The sequence below is a fragment of the Clarias gariepinus genome, chromosome 7, assembly GCF_024256425.1.
Source record: "Clarias gariepinus isolate MV-2021 ecotype Netherlands chromosome 7, CGAR_prim_01v2, whole genome shotgun sequence".
Classification (NCBI taxonomy): Eukaryota; Metazoa; Chordata; class Actinopteri; order Siluriformes; family Clariidae; genus Clarias; species Clarias gariepinus.
The window spans coordinates 10,927,248-10,944,936 of NC_071106.1; the positions used below are offsets into that span (position 1 = coordinate 10,927,248).

At 39.0% G+C, this 17,689-nt stretch overlaps 2 protein-coding genes across 2 annotated transcripts; one reads left to right on the forward strand and one right to left on the reverse strand.

Annotated features, from left to right (window-relative positions):
• Positions 1–9,163: 9,163 nt before the first annotated feature.
• On the forward strand, positions 9,164–10,252 carry LOC128527632 (ATP-sensitive inward rectifier potassium channel 1-like). The gene has a single exon (XM_053500096.1). It carries the CDS (start codon positions 9,164–9,166, stop codon positions 10,250–10,252), a length of 1,089 nt encoding a protein of 362 aa, XP_053356071.1.
• A 5,343-nt stretch (positions 10,253–15,595) lies between these two features.
• LOC128527989 (ATP-sensitive inward rectifier potassium channel 1-like) lies at positions 15,596–16,669 on the reverse strand. The gene has a single exon (XM_053500691.1). It carries the CDS (start codon positions 16,667–16,669, stop codon positions 15,596–15,598), a length of 1,074 nt encoding a protein of 357 aa, XP_053356666.1.
• Positions 16,670–17,689: the final 1,020 nt, after the last annotated feature.

The window sequence follows — 17,689 nt, forward strand, 5'->3', positions numbered from 1 at the left end:
AACAGCAGAAGTAGAGGAGAGAAGCAGTGGATGTGCGTGTTTAGTGACTGAGAGAGTGGGGAAGCCTCTAGTGATGAGAGCGGAGACGGGCTATGACGCAAGGGAATCTCCACAATCTCGGAAGCCAAACGCGGGGAATCCTCTCGGGTTTTTGTGAGCGTTTCTTGCAGTTAAACTGCTTACAACACAGTGGATGGAAGGCGGAATAGAGCAGTTTGATTTTCTCAGTGAGAACAGAGGTCGGCTCGCAGCGCGAGCGCTCTCCCATGGTCCGTGAACACGGCAGTCCTCGTATCGCATGATGAAAGCCGACTTGCGGAGAAGGAGAAGCGCAGGATAAGAGTTTTAACCAGGCGGTGGTCAGTATCCGGAAATCCAGCAGCGAGGGCAAACAAATCCAAATCGTAAGTACTTAATCCGAAGTCCTGAGAGCTTGCGAGGTCATACACATTAGTCAGTCCGATAACAGCAGAAGTACAAAGGCGAAGACAAGAGAGAAATCCAGGGAACAGGCAGGGTCGATAACAGGCTGAGGTAAACAGAAAAATACTTGACTGAACAGATGCAAGGCACACGATTGAGATAGATCGTTCTGAAAGAAGAACTGGACTGGAGTCTAAAGATCTGGAGGTGCTAGGTTGATCTTGCTTGCTCATGACAGTACCCCGTCTTCAACGTTCGTCACCTGGCGTTCTTTCTGGGGCGTTAGGATGTTGACGGTGGAAGTCATCCATGAAGGAGGGATCCAGAATGAATCTGGAAGGAATCCAGCTTCCTTCCCCTAGACTTGAGCCCTCCCAGTCTACTAGGTACTGGAGACCTCAGTCTTGCTGTTGCACCTTCAAGAGACTGCATACAGTAAACGCCTCACCACCATTGACAGTTTTGGGAGATGAGTCTTTTAGTGGGCAAAGTTTGATCTGGGAGATGTGAAAGCAGGAGTTTATCCAGCGCATGGCGGAAGGAAAACGAAGTCTGACGGTGCAGGGGTTAATGACTTTTATAATTGTGAACAGGCCAAGGAACCTGGAGGACAGTTTGCAGGAGACAGTCTTGAGGGGGATATTCTGAGCAGATAACATGACCCTTCAGCCTACTTGATACGGTAGTGCCCTGGAGCGGCGCCAGTCAGCTTACAGTTTGAACGACAAGACAGGCCACGTTCTCCGACCTCGACAAATGAAGGCTTGGGTGGAAGGGACTAAATCCTCCTCCTCCTGCAGAGGGAACAGGGGAGGCTAGTATCTGAGGCAGCACTGAAAGGGAGAGAGGCTTGTGGCTGCTGTGGGTAAAGTGTTGTGGGGTCGTATTCAATCCACGAAAGCACCGGCTCCAGGAATGGGACTCCTTTGCGGTCATTCATCAAATGGCGTCTCCAGGTCCTGGTTGGCCTGCTCTGTCTGGCCGTTAGTCTGGGGATGATAATGCAAAGATAAGCTGGGTGTTGCGCTGATCAATGTACAGAATGCTGTCTAGAATCGCACAGCAAACTGGGGTTTGCGGTCTTACACGATGCCTGTTGGAAGCCTGTGAAGCCGGAAAACGTGGGTGATTAGCAGCTCTGCAGCCTCCTTGGCAGTGGGGAGACTAGGCGGAGAAACTAAGTGAGCCGCCTTGGAAAAGCGGTCTACTACTGTGAGGACGCAGGTGTGACCTTCGGAATTAGGGATCTAGTGACGAAATCAAGGGCTATATGGGACCAGGGTCTGTGCGAAACAGGAAAATGTCTAAGGTGACCAGCAGGCGGCTTATTGCTGGTCTTATTTCTAGCACAGACATCGCAGGCACTCATGAGTGGCGGGTGTTTTCCCTCATGGTGGGCCACCAGAAACGCTGCTGGACAAGGGTTAAGGTGCGTGACCTCCTCAAGCCATGCCCTTATTCCAGGACGTAGGGTCGTTTTGTTACCGGGACAAAGAGTTTGCCTGTAGGCGTCTCTGGGGGGCTAGGTTCTTGGTTGAGTGCCATCTTGACTCGTGATTCGACGAGATGCTGTTCCCACAAGGCATTGAGCAGGCAGGATGGTGGCCTTGGGCGCTTGATCCTGGGTTGAGGAGAACTAGCAAGAAAGCGCGTCTGGTTTAGTGTTCTTGGAGCCTGGGGGACTGTCCTAAGATACTCCAGGTTCTTATGGTCTATCCAGACCAGTCTCCTCTAGCCAGTGCCTCCACTCCTCCAGGGCAAATTTCACCGCCAATAGCTCCCGATCGCCGATGTTGTAATTCCTTTCTGCGGACGAGAATCGGTGACAGAAAAAGTAGAATAGATCAGCTTGTTGTCCTTTGGTGACCTCTGTAATAGTTTCGCCCCTAATCTAGAGTCTAAAGCGTCCATCTCGACTACGAACTTAAAGGAAGGGTCAGGCTGTTAAAAAATTGGGGCAGAGGAAAACCTTTTCTTTAGTTTGCAAAATGCCCTGGCTGCCTGCTCAGTCCAGGAAAATGGAGTCTTAACTGAGGTCAAACAGGTGAGTGGAGCGGCTACCGAGCTATAGTCACAGTCTGTAAAAATTAGCGTAACCCTGGAAACGCTGAAGGTCAATTCGGGTAATTGGAATGGGCCAGTCAGTCACTGCTCAAAGCTTGGCGGGATCCATCTGGATTCTTGATGGGGCAATGATGAAACCCATAAATGAAACTGTACTGCGGTAAAACTTCTCGACTTTGATGAAGAGCCAATTTTCAAGAAGTCGCTGAAGTACCTGGCAGACATGTATTGCATGTTCTTTTAAGAAACGGGAGAAGATGAGTATATCATCCAGGTAAACAAAGGCAAAGACGTTTATGAAGTCCCTAAGGATGTCATTGACCAGTGCCTGGAAGACTCCTGGGGTGTTTGCTAGCCCAAAAAGGAATAACTAGATACTCATAGTGACCAGAGGGTGTGTTAAAGGCGATCTTCCACTTGTCCCCCTCTCTCATCCTAAATAGGTGGTAGGTGCTCCGAAGGTCCAACTCTGTGAAGATTTGGGCCCCTGCAGGAAGTCGAAGGCAGTGGCAGAGAATAGTGGTTTTTAATGATATATAATATAAAAATATAGAAAGACTCAGAAAATCTGTTTTAGTAATTTAATTAACATAGATACCACAAACTCGGATCACACTGAATGCGCAGCCAGCACCTCTGATCTGAAGCTAGGACTGTTAAATATTAAATCTCTCGCATCTAAAGCAGTTATTGTTAATGGAATTATCACGGATCAGGAGTTGGATATACTTTGTTTAATAGAAACTTGTATTAAACAGGGCGAGTATGTAGCTTTAAATGAAGCTCGTCCTCCTGGATAAAGCTACATACACCAGCCTTGGCTAACTGGTAGAGAAGGAGGCGTCACAGTTATTTACTATGATAATCTGACTATCGTACAAAAACATGGACACAAATTTAATGCATTATAGAGTTCTCTATAGTAACATAACAAGTATAGCTACAAAGTCTGCTCAGTTGATTCCGCTAATCATCATTTACAGATCCCCAGGGCCGTACTCTGAATTTCTTCTCAAACCTAGTCATTTCTGTTAAACAAAGCATTGATTGTTGGAGATTATAATATTCATTTTGAGAATCAATAAGAAAGCATTTATGTCCATGCTGGACTCAGTAGGGGTAAATCAGTGTGTAGTAGGACCCACTCATAAAGCGAGTCACACTTTAAATTTAATAATATTTTTCAGATTAGGTATAAGAAATTTATTCACAATTCCACTGTCTAAAGTTATCTCAGATCACAACTTCTGTCTCAATTTAAGGGTGTCATAGTAATAATGTAGGCACAGCTCCGCGCTACCATATTAAATGTACATTCACATCAACTACCACACAGAGCTTTATCAATAATCTCCCAGAGTTACCAACTTTGATTGGATCGCTGCCTGACCCCACAGAACTCGATCAGGTGACTGACAATCCGTTATACCTTATAGTGTAGCTCCAGTTAAAAGAAAAATTATTAGAGATAAGAAGCTCGCTCCCTGGTATAGCGATCACATGCGCACTTTAAAACACCATTTGGAAATTAAAACGTAAATGGCGTCAAAATAAATTGTTAGTATTTCAAATAGCATGGAAGGAGATCATCCTAAACTATCGAAAAGCTCTTAGTGTAGCTAGATCAATGAAGCACTCTACTCTTATAGAAAATAATTATATAAAATTAATTATTTAGTACCGTAGCCAAATTAACCAGAAATAAGACCACTGCAGAAATCTCCACAACAACATTGTGCAATAGTGAGGACTTCATTAACCTTTTCAATAATAAAATTGTAAATATTAGGCATAAAATTGAGGCTTTGAAACTGGGCAATGTAATTAATACAGATGTTAAACAAACCATGTCAGATCGGAACCTAGAATACTTTACTCCCCTTGAAGAGAATGAACTAATTTCACTCACATCTTCTGCAAATTCAACAACCTGTATATTAGATCCTATACTGACACATTTTCTCAAACATAAATAACAGAACCCCTGTTAGGAATAATTAATTCTTCACTTAGCATTGGGTACGTTCCAAAATCTTTTGAATTAGCAGTTAAATTCAATTTTAAGTTGTGAAGCACGTGTGTGTCAAAGCTAGCGCATAGCTGGCGGAAGCGCACGAGACAGAATATTCCTTTTCTCTTGAGCCTTTGGATCATGAGCCTTTATCTTCCACTTCTCAAGCGCGCTTCGGCACTTCTTGTGAAGGGGGGGAGAACTTTTTGTCTTGCTTCCGCGGAGATGAAAACTATCACTTCAGAGCGCTCCTCTGAAGATGAGCCAGTGTGTTAGTTGTTGTTAGCGGTGGTACCGCGCGGTCTAAAGCGTACACCTCGTTTCACCGTAAAAATAAATAAATAAAATAAATCCCCCAAACGCTCAAGGTCAGACGACCGGTGCCTGTCGGGTAGCCGGAAAAGGGGGCCTCAAAGATTGCTCCTCCCCTTCCTGGTGACCGCCATGAGTTAACTCTTTCATGGAATAAGCCGTATTTGTCCTGTGTTTTTGTGCTATTGACATTGATTTTTTCCAATGTCATTGATGAAAGCGCAGTCCTTTATGATGATGTCCCAGATTAGAGAGATGGGGGCTTGTGGGCTATCCCTCTCCTGGGAGCTCATTCTCCCGGGAAAAGTCCCCACTCCCCACCAAGCGTATAGACTAACATCTTTGTTGGTGAGAGGGGATTTTTCAGGCAGCGGGTTAGCCTGGTGCTGATCTGCACACAAGGGCTTTGCAGGCATGCCAGACTGACCTACTGAGAACTGAGCACTGGCAGGAGGCCGTGGTTCAATCTCTACCACCAATGGTGTTTCGGGGAGCAGCAGTCTCCATCTAACACACCCACCTAGCTGAAGTGTCAAAATTTGTGCACCTTTTAGAGAGGCCGGCAGCGGGGAACCTACTGCCAGGTATGTCTCTTTAGGTACGAAGCACTGTGGAAGACCAGCACCCTCAGGAGACCGGTGTTCAATTCTTGCCGCCACTGGTGTTTCGGGAGACAGCAGTTTTCGACAAAGTGTTAGGTGCTCGTTTCCCTCCTGTTCTGTTTAAGGACACCGAACAGCCACCACCATCACCACCACTCCTCCACCTAGCTAAGCGACAAAGCTACCGCTAAGCATGCAGTGGATGGAAGGCGGAATGCAGTGGTTTGATTTTCTTTTTGAGAACGGAGTTTGGCACGCAGCGTGAGCACTCTCAACTCTCGAAAGCCGACTTGCAGAGAAGGAGAAGTGGAAGAAGATGGGAAGAGTCATTTTTACCAGGCGGGGGTCAGTATCCTGAAATCCAGCAGCGAGGGCGAACGAATTCAAATTGTAAATACCTAATCCGAAGTGAGAGGTTATATATGTTAGTCAGTCCGATAAGAGCAGAAGTACTAGAGGGCGAAGACAATAAAGAAATACGGGGAACAGGCAGGGCCAATAACAGGCTGGAGTAAACAGAAAAATACTTTACTGAACAGACGCGTGGCAAACGAGTGAGATACTGCGGTGATGAATGGTTCTTTTAGCATGCTTATAACGCCAGGGGAATAACTAATTGATCAGGTTCAGGTGTGCGCTAGTGACAGGTAGGCATGCTGGGAAAAAAACTGGAGTGGAGTTTAAAGAGCTGGAGGTGCTAGGTTGATCTCGCTGGCTCATGACACATCCAACTCAAAGAACAACTCAAAGAACATTATACAGTACCATCTGTTTAGCATGGTGGTCATAGTGTCATGCGTTGTTTTTACGAGCAGAACTGGTACATTTCGCTGTGAATAAAATGATAAAGAAGAAGGCCAACCTTAGAATTCTTTAAATAACCTCAAATTAAGCTAGACAGGTAAAACTGGACAAAACTGTGTGTTAAAGCAGAATAATGGCTCCAAAAATTCAAAACTGGTACTGGAATGGATTATTTAGATTAAATGTAAGCCTAAACACTATGAAAATGCATGTGAACTGTATTTATAAGTCAGGCATGTGCCAGGAAACCAAATAATTTACCTGAATATTATCAATTCTGTCAAGAAATGAAGCAAAATTACCAAGTTAGAGGCAGGGTAGCGCGTGCATTTTCCATGTTTGTGTATACAGTTAGTGTGATTCTGTTCATACTGTAGTTAAGACTATGTTTTAAGTCAGGGTGTTCAGTTTGCTTCAGTATTTGCTTATAGCAATGAGTACTGTACGTAAGTGTTGTAATGGTGGTTTATACTCAGCAAATGAAAAGGCCTAGAGCTTAACCTGAGTTAATAAATTTGTGGAAAATAGTCTTAATCAATAATGTACATGTTTGTGCTTTTGCCATGAGCAAACCAGATTGGCAAACTCTTCCAGTCTGTACTCCACTCCACATTTTCTCTTGGTTGCATTGAACCAATCCCCACTGCAAACCTCTCAGTTTTTAAAGCATGCTGAGAGATTTACTCAGGGTCACAGACTCCCTATCAACCCTGCTAATTCTGTTTCTCATCTTTGCCAATAGGAATCTTGTCTTCTCTCAGACTGATTACTGTGTGCAACCCCGCCTGTTTTGCCTTGCTCTTCAGAAAAAAAAATTGCTGCTGGACTCCTAAATAATGACTCTAGACCGGTTAAAGGATTTCTTTTTTTCACTTTTGAATTCACAACTCTCATTGGCTTTCAACCCAGTCTGCCTTGTGACCCACAAGATTGTCCTGCGACCCTATATCTACTGGACATCAGGAGAGGAAGCTCATTCTGCATGCTTCATTTTCTCTCAGTGATCAACATTATTCTTGTATTATCTTTCTCCCTGGCATTTAACCCAGTCTGTCCCATCACCCGCATATTGACACTAACACTGAGTTCATGCACTTCTGCATTCATGCACAAAATCACTTTGTGGCCCTTGTGTGGATTTGTTCTTTATAAACAAGATTAACAAAAATTAATACACATACCCTGCCTGTGTCAAGTTGCAGAGACCAAGTGCACACGCCATGCTCCAGCATAGACCCAATGCCCATGCCAAGCACTCTAGATTTTCTCTTTTGCATTGCATGCTGATAGATTTAGCCAGGGCCATAGTATCTCACTTGTGTTCCTCGAGTTTCCTTTTGTGCCATGTTCATTGTGTTTGCAACTCATTATCCACCCTGCTTGCCCTTTGGATCTGTTTCTCGTCTTTGCTTCTAGTAAATGTGTCTTCCCTTAGACCGATTACTTTGTTCGACCCTGCCTGTTTTTTGTAAGTTTCAGGAAAAAAAATTCTCCCCGACTCTTGGATAACGACTCTGGACTGGTATAAAGACTTAGATTTCTCAACTATGCTTTTGGATTTGTAACTCTTCCTAGTTTTAAACACGGTCTATCCCTGAACCCATACATCAACAGTAAGTTCATGTAATCATGGACATTGAGAAAGAGAGAAAGAGCTTACTCTACGCTCTTGATTTCCTCTCCACAAACAAGTTCATTCTGTGAACTTGGATTTTCTTACAAATGCAAATTAGGCTAACCGCTATTGTATGTGTGTGCCCGGCAATAGATTGCCACCGCATCCAGGGTGTACCACACATCATGCCCTAAGTCACCTGGTACAGGCTTGAGGCCCCCCATGACCCTAAAACAAGATAAGCAGTATAGATGATGAGTAAGTGTGTAAGTGAGTAAGTGACTAGTCTTTGATGTAATACAACAACTAACAAGCTAAAAGAAGGCACATCACAACCTGGCTTAGCAAAATCGGACATAGCTTGGTCAATAAATCCTCTCCCATGCTTGAGGACAGCAGTCCAATTAAATGGCTTAGTTAACTGTGCTTGTAACCGTACTGACATACTTGAAATAGATTGCAACTTACAAATGTGAAAAGATCAGCGACCACTGCTTGACTCCCAGGTCTGGATATAGTTAGTTTCTCTCTCTGTTAATCGTCAAGACTGTATATAAAATAAGCAAATTGAAAACTTTACAAAACCTGCGGAGTCAAGCAGTGGTCGCTGATCTTTTCACATTTCTAAGTACTTGTGCAGTCTTACTTACAATGTGCATTTTTATCTAATTCTGTGTGGACAAAAAAGAGCAGAGTTCAATCTAAGGCAATTATAATACACACTCTTTAATCTGTTTTTTTTTTTACTGTTGAATTTAACCAGCTAAAGAACAAAATGAAACCCTTAATACTAAACTTTAATTAAATAATGAGCTGAAACAAGTCATTGGACGTTAGAGAACACAAAAATATAAGTACATAATATAAAATCTATTCAAAGTATTGTATAAATCCATATTCCAGACAAAGCACCATACAAAGAGGAGCTGAAATAAAATATGTGTTATGGACACCAAACAAAGACAGTAAGCAGAAGAGATAAAGTGTGATTGAGAGAGAGAGAGAGAGAGAGAGAGAGAGAGAGAGAGAGAGAGCAAAAATAATCTGGTAACATGCCTTTTTACCTTTTTACTAAACTACTGGATGTCTTCAAGGGAACTGTTTCAGCAGGTAGGTTTCTCTACATTTTTTGTTGCCATTTCCCTGTAAATTTATGTCTATTTAAATAAGATCATATCATATAAATCATATTATAAATTAAATTACCTAAATTCAAAGTAACTCATAATCAAATATCTTTGATGTGAACTCATTTATTATTTATTTATTTATTTGCAAACCTGAGACTCCTTGTAATTTCTCTTCCTGTCTAGAGTGCTCTTAGTCTTGAAAATGGCACGCATTCTGGCACAGTTTCTCAGAGACTCTCTGGCTAAGTGGTGGAGTTATGGGAATCGCTTGGTGACCAAAGAAGGTCATTGCAACATTGAATATTCTAATGTAAGGTACAAAAACTGGTTAGGTTTCATTCTAGACGTTTGGACCACTTTAGTGGAGATCCACTGGATGTTGCTTATGTTCTTTTTTTCAGCTTCATTTCTTCTTACCTGGTTTGTTTTTTCACTTTTTTGGTACTGGGTCGGTGGTTCCAATGGTGACTTGTGGTGGCAGTACCCACCAGCCAACCACAGTTTTTGTGTGACTAACCTCTATGACCTTACCACTGCCTTTCTGTTCTCACTAGAGACACAGACTTTCATTGCTTACGGCTACCGAGCCCTTACCACAAACTGCCAAGGTGCCGTTGCTGTGTATGTTTTCCAAGTTATCCTAGGTGCTATTATTCCCTGCTTTTGGGGTGGGGTAGTAATGGCCAAAATTGCGTTGCCCAAGAGACGAGCTAAAGGAATAATTTTCAGTAAGATGGCTATCATCTGCCCTAGACAAGATACTCTGAGTCTACAGATACGAGTGGCTAATCTGCGCAAATCATTGATGATTGAAACTCAAGTATATGGCAAGCTTATTAAGACAACAACCACGCCTGAAGGAGAAACCATCATCATGGATCAGGTCAGTGTTGAATTCTGTGTAGAAACTGGGAAAGAAAACCTCTTCTTCATCTCTCCATTGACCCTCTACCATGTGATAAACAAAAACAGTCCATTCTATGATATGGCAGTGGACACGCTTCAGAACCAAGACTTTGAGCTTGTGGTCTTTATGGACAGTGTTGCTGAATATACCAGCTTCTCTTGCTATGTTAGGACTTCCTACATCCCTAAGGAAATCATGTGGGGCCACCAATTTCTCCCCATCATCTCCCGCAGCAAAGCAGGAAAATATCGAGTGGACTTCTCCAACTTCGCTAAAGTAATACCTGTGAAAACACCACACTGTGCTCACTGCTTCCACAATGCGAAAGTGCATCAACAATCTGCAGGTGGCATTGATAATGATGGCTTTGACTGTGATTTCTGACCATTTATCAGGAAGTTCTAAAACTTTCAAATCAATATTTTTAATAAAACTCACACTTCTTTAAGTGATTTAAGAAAATGACATTACAGTGCATTACATTGCCTAATACTTCCATGCCACTGTTTAACTGATGTTTTTATCTGTCTAGATATTGATTTGATATTTTTATGCACAGCATCTAAGTAAAAATAATCACAAGTTTTTTCTAGATAAAAATGCAATGCTTATTCATTGCTACATTGTGTCTAAAGCCAGCACTACATTTTCATTTTAAGTTAAATTATGCCTAGCCATACCAAATGAGATTGATCAAAAATCTAAAAAATAACGGCACTTTTAGGTACTTGTACAGGTAATGGTGCATATTTAATCATTTGAAAAATGTAAAAATTTATTAAATGCAGGGACACATTATACATTTACAGTATTCGCCCCAAAGGATTGTGTACTATGAAAACCACCCTTTTATATTAAAAAAAAGAATAAATCTTTGTTTAAAACTTGTTAAAAATTAACTAATTCATAGTTGAATAGTTTGTGGAAATTATAGAGTAGCTTAGACTCAACCTGCAGTATATAATTTCTAACAAAAACAAAATGTGCTTTCACTCACAGGTGATCTTTTCCCAAGAATTCACACAAAGCAGAAGTATCAAATGGATAATAGCTTTGTTAGAATGAAATAGAACAAAGTTCAGCTATGGTTAAGGTTACTTTTTGCCTGCATGTAATTTTATATTAAAAAAGAGAAAAAATATTGTTTGTTACTTTCATTTTTTTTATTTATATGGATTACATAGTACAGTATATGACAATTCAATTAACATTTTCTAGTAGTGCTTTGTAAATATTTAAACTGCAAACTATACAGATTATATCTAATAATATTTTCCATTAAAAATAAATGTCAATTAAAGTAAAATATGTCAGTCAAGGGTATATTATATATTATTTTATTCCATTGTTTTACTAGTTCGATTTAAATGCACTACGGAGTGGATTTGTGCAAGTATACAAAAAGAATGCTGTGTTAATGTACCTCATTTACCTAAATCCTTTTGTATGTGGATGCCAAACCAAACTGAAATTTTTCAATCGATATACAAACGTTCTTGAAACCTTTCTGCCTACTTGTACTGTATCCATAAATGTTGATGACCTGTAAAGGTGTAGTGAATTTCTGACACAGTGCATTTGCAGTTAGTGATGCATATAAAACTCTATAAAAGGTCAAGTGCACAGAAAAAAATGGATGAAAAATTACTTGCTTAGCATTAAAGAAGAAAATGTCATGAAAAATAGAATAAATATTGCTGTTTTTGTGTAAATATTTTTGCTTGTTTGTTTGTCTTTCTGTCTGTTCAGCATGTGTGCACAATTGAACCGTCTGCACATGGACCACCTTGTCCTCCATTTATACAATACGATTTATATGATCCCAATTGAATGATGGTTTTATTTGCTTTAAACCATAGTTTTGTTGTAGCTCACTTTCTGTTAAAATGTAATCTGAGTGACATAATTTGGTCTGTTATGTAATAGGCAAGTTACAGCAACGTACATTTTGTTGCAAGCAGGGACTCAATACCTAATAGGAAAACCTAATTTGAAAAGATTTTTTTCCCCAGTAGATATTTTAATCAACATTTTTATGGTAATATTATGGGCATTGGGACAATGTTAGTATTTTGTAGTTGTTTTTTTTTTTTTTTACTACAACATTTTAACAACAATATCTAAACACAAGGACAACATAGTAAACAAGCAATAAGCACATGATAAGCACTTGGGCCTAACCTGTACCATGTCTAGGTGAACAAAAATATCTGCTATATACAAAAATAACAGCCTGCATATTCAAAATGGCTCTCCTAAAACTTTATTGCTGAGACATGGCTGCACTTTTAGTGTATGCAGAGAAACATTATACGTCCAGGCTATTCTCTCCAAGGGATTTGTGCACTTTAAAACCACCCTTTTATATAAAAAAAAAATAATCTTTGTAGACAAAGAAACATTATACATGCTTATTGTTCCATTTATTAAGGTCATCGTGCAAGAAATTCGAATAACTAAGAATAATGAATTTATTATGGTAATAAGGTTTATATATATATATATATATATATATATATATATATATATATATATATATATATATATATATATATATATATATTATATTATATTAAAATTATATTCTCTCCAGAAGGCAGTTGTACATATTGTCTGCAGCAGCCACTGTGCTGGTAATGTTTGTACAGAAAGGTAGTAGGCAACATGATCTTTAACATTTATGTCATATAGTGAGCAGGTCACAGATGTTCCTCACTAACTGTAAATAAATAAATATAAACTTAAGCAAACTAACATATGTGTTTGCCAGGAACTATAAAGCTAATATTAAATAATGGAACTATTGTTCAGTCTCTCTTTTTTAGTTTCTCTGAATAAAGCTGCTATCTGCTGTAAACATAAATAAATATGCACTTTAATTGAATGCTCAGATACACTACCTGTCAAAAGCTTGGATACACCTTCTCCTTTATTGCTTTTACTTTCTTTTTATTATTTTTTAAATTCTACATTAATATTAAAGACATTTAATCTAGGAAAGAACATGTATGAAGTTGTGTATTAAACAAAAAAAGTGTGAAACAGCTCAGAATATTTTTATATTTTAAATTGTCTAAAGTAGTTACATTTATCTTTGGTGACTTTTCTCACATCAGATTCACAACATGGTAACCTACAGTAGAATGGTTTACAATTCACAGGTGTGCCTTGTCAAGAGTGGCATGCTTTAGACCATCAGTTGTCTTGAACAAAGGAAAGAATAGGTACAGAGTGAATAGTCCTATTAGTGCTACTTCAACTACGAATCTCGTGCTATGGCAAGAATTACTAAGTTAAAATAAAAGACAGTTCAACAGTACTTAAAGAGTACAAGAAATGGCACCTCTAACTGTAACTGGTTCTAACTGCAGTGTCTTTTTAAGAAGTAGAGTGGGTGACCAGACAGTTCCTGAATGTGTAGAAGAACCGTAAAGCATGAAGGATATATATATATATATATATATATATATATATATATATATATATATATATATATATATATATATATATATATATATATATATATTTAATTTATATATATATTTTCTTTTTTATATATGAGAATTCTACAGAACTAAAACCTCATGTTGTATATGTGGAAAAAGCTAGATATTTTCTGGGTAAATTCTGAGAATGAGCAAAATCTTCTTGACCTTGTTCTCCATTGTGTCCTATGTCATGTTGTGTAAACTCACCCTGATTTCCTGTAATACAACAAAAAAGCTTTTTTATTTGTATAGATAAATTATATATATATATATATATATATATATATATATATATATATATATATATATATACCTAGGAAAGATATATATATATTTTTTAATATGATATATGCTCTATTATACGCTATATGCCCAACAGGAAACATAAGAATTGATGAATATGAAGTAAAGCACGAATTACTGTAGCTAAAAAAAAACCATAAATAACTTTGTATGATCCTTTGAGGCCTTGACAAGCTCAACACTTGTTGTAACATTTTACTGCTTTTACTGAAGTTTACATGTAACTGTCTCTATAAAAAAACAAACATTATATACAGTATCTGCTCTTGATTTATTTTATACTTTTTATTAAAGTTGTGTATAACATTATTTATTCTAATTACTTTTTCTGATAACATAGTAATGTAACACATTACTTTTTAAATGTATGTAATTTGATTACAGCCACCAATGTCAATAACATTATGTTACTAGTGTTACAAATGTAGAGTTTAAAAATGTATTAAAATGCATTTAAAAATCACATAAAAAAATGTTTTGTTCTTGTTTTGTTTTCTCAGTAGATGTACATAATTACACTTTGCACATCTATCTATCCCTCCATCTATTCATCCATCCATCCATCCATCCATCCATCCATCCTTATGTCATATAAGCATTAAATTGCATATCATACCTTGTATAATGTCAAATACTGTAAAAATTGGAATTTAAAATTAAATCCATGGGATCTCTAGTGCTGTGGTGTCTGGCACTGAAGCACTAGCAGAGGATCCTTTTGGTGCTGTGAGTTGCGCGGTGGGGTATCCATGGATATAGTTTATTTGTCTGGCACATCCCATTAGTTAATTGTTCGAGGGACAATGAGCCATATTTACAGATAAACCACCGCACAACTCACAGCACCCAAAGGAGCCTCTGTAGATATGGCTTGTTTGTCTAGCACATCTCATTAGTTGATTGGTTGAGTGATTGATTAATTAATTTGAGATCTGTGCAGTTGGAAGGTTAAATCAGAGGCTGCAATGCAGTGAATGTTCTGGAGTAAACATTTTTCAGGTTGCCAGTGCTTTGATAGTTTGTACTGCATTGGCTGTTCTATGAGATCAGGCTCTTTGGTCCCCACAGGTGTAAATGGTCCTTCTATACCCATATATTTGTCATGCCCTGAGGAGTGGCAGCTGCCCAGGTGGCATAAGTGGTACCTACACAATTGGGCAAAATGATTTAATATAAATTTTTCTAAGTTTATTTGCACATAGTTTTTAAAGGAATTTGTTATATATTTTGCTTCAGGCATCTTGGAGAACTAATCCCAGATCTTCTGGAGATGTAGCCTGTGTCAAATCCCTCAGTCTCAGAGAACTTTGTCACACTTCCTAAGACTTTTATGCAAAACCCAGGTGCCTATATTTGTTTTTGTTTTTTTAATATCCAAAAACTGGTTAGTTATGTACAATGTTGCTTTCTTTACAGGCTTGCAAATTTCAAGTGCACAAATTGTTATGAATTTTGTTTTTGTTTAATTTTGTAACTGAATTGTAAATTTCTCACCATTATAGCTTTAGCCCAGCTTTAGCAATCAATATTTTCTTTGTATGGTCAGTCAAGTCTGACTGCATCTGCTGAATAAACTTGTATTTTCAAGACTTAAATCTACAGACTTAAATCTTTGAAGCAAGGCAAATGCAGTATAGAGATTCTTAAATTATATAAAATAATGTACTTTTAAAAAGATGTCAAAGAAAAGTGTTCAAAGCATAATTTATTCAGTCAGCCATCAGCAGTCAGGGTCACAGTGGTTCCAGACCTAATCCTGGGAATACTAGGCTTAAGAAAAAAAAAGAAACATATGGCGCCAATCCATGCAGACACAAGACATTCACAAACACAGACCTATGTCAATGCACCTACTGCAAAGAAGATTACAAAGTTGGGGGGGGATTTTTATGCATTACATACAGGTAGCACTGAACTGGTCATTTCCTTTCATTTTCTAAAAACTGTCACAGTCAATAGGGGAACCATAAGAGACCCCTGGTGATTTTTCAAAATGACTGGCACAGGGTGCTGTATCCACAGAAGCCACTTTGGCAAAGTTGGAGAAATCTACATGATACTTTCCCTCTTTGTTGCGTGAGATAATAGGGAGGAACTGATAGCCCCACATGATCTCTTTAGGAAGATAGGACGTTCTGACCTGGCAGGAGGAGCTGGTGGACTCTGCAGTGCCATCAAGAAACACCACTAACTCAAACTCCTGCTGCTGAATGGTTTGTGCTGTCATTTGAAAAAACGGACTTGATTCATCAATGATGTGGTACAGAGTCAACGGACAGACAAAGAAAACGTTGTCCTTTCCAGCATCTACAATAAAATTTATTTTGATCTGGTCCATTATGATGGTCTCACCATCAGGTGTGATGGTTGTTTGAAGAAGTTTTCCATAGATCTGACTTCCAACCATTAGGGATTTGCGCATGTTTGCAACTCGTATCTGCAAACAGAGTTTGTCCTTATTAGATGAAATAACCGCCATCCTGCTAAATCTGATGGTTTTGCCTCTTTTTTTTCCCCGGGCAACTTTAGTCATAATTACCCCACACCAAAAGCAGATCATCACCGTCCCAAAGACAACCTGAAATGTTAATATAGTGATGGTACTTGGACAATATGGAGTGATCATTCGATAACCATAACCAATGGACATCTGACTTTCTATAGACTGAAGGAAGGCACCAGTCAAATCAAAAACATTTATTACACAAGGGTTATGGTCAGGTGGTGGGTTTTGCCAGTATAGGTCACCATTAGCAAAAGCAGCCCAGTACCAGAGTAGTCCAAAGATGAACCAGCCAAGAACATAGGCGGCTGCAAAGAGAAAGAGGACGTAACGCCAGCGCATTTCCATTAAAGTAGTCCAGAAGTCTAAAAAGTAAATGAAAAATTGGCTGTGTCTCACACTGCCATATGCGATGTTGCAGTGACCATCCTTTGTGACCAACCGGTTTCTGTGGATCCGGCGCTTAGTCAGGTAGTCTAGGAGCAACTGTGGCAAAGAGCGTGCCATTTTCAATACAGCCTGGAATAAAGAGACAAAACATAGAAACACGTGACCTTCAAAATTGAGAAAGCGTTCAGCTTCAAAACTGTTGCAAAATTGTATGCCATTAACTACAGTATGAACAAATTTAACAAACTCAATAGAACAGATTTGTTTCATTAAGGCAGTCTAATTGTCAGCATAATATAAATTTATTGAAACCAAAAGAGCTTTGATAATAATAATTTTTATTGTTATTATTTATTATTATTTATTAATTAATTAATTTACAGCGGGGAAAATAAGTATTTGACACATCAGCATTTTTATCAGTAAGGGGATTTCTAAGTGGACTATTGACACAACATTTCCACCAGATGTTGCCATCAAGCCAAATATTGAATTCATACAAACAAATCAGAACATTTAAGTATACAAGTTGAATCATATTAAATAAAGTGTAATGACACAGGGAATAAGTATTGAATACATGAAGATAACAAGGTGCAAAATGACATAGAAAGCCAGGAGATCACCTGAAATCTGTCAGTATTGATAGAGAAATCCTGTCCCCTATCAGTACTAATTGATATCAGCTGCTTTAGTCCTAATTGATGGCCTATAAAGGCTTCTCATTACCCAGAAGGCACACAGGAAAGACTTCATGATGGGTAAAAGCAAAGAACTCTCTCAAGATCTTCGTAATCTTATCGTTGAAAAGCATTTTGATGGGAATGGTTATAGGTGCATTTCTAGAATGCTGAATGTTCCTGTGAGCACTGTGGGGGCCATTATCCGGAAATGGAAAGAGCATCAGTTCACCATAAACCAGCCACGATCAGGTGCTCCACGCAAGATCCCTGTCCGAGGAGTCCAAAGAATAATCAGGAGAGTTCTCCAAGAGCCAAGAACCACTCGGACAGAACTTCAGGAAGACCTTGCATCAGCAGGTACTGTTGTTTCAAAGAAAACTATAAGCAATGCACTGAACCGCCATGGCATCCATGCACGCTCACCACGCAAGACTCCATTGCTGAACAAAAAGCA

Coding starts and splice junctions, on each gene's coding strand:
- LOC128527989 (XM_053500691.1), bottom strand. CDS start 16,669: ATGGCACGCTCTTTGCCACAGTTGCTCCTAGACTACCTGACTAAGCGC.
- LOC128527632 (XM_053500096.1), top strand. CDS start 9,164: ATGGCACGCATTCTGGCACAGTTTCTCAGAGACTCTCTGGCTAAGTGG.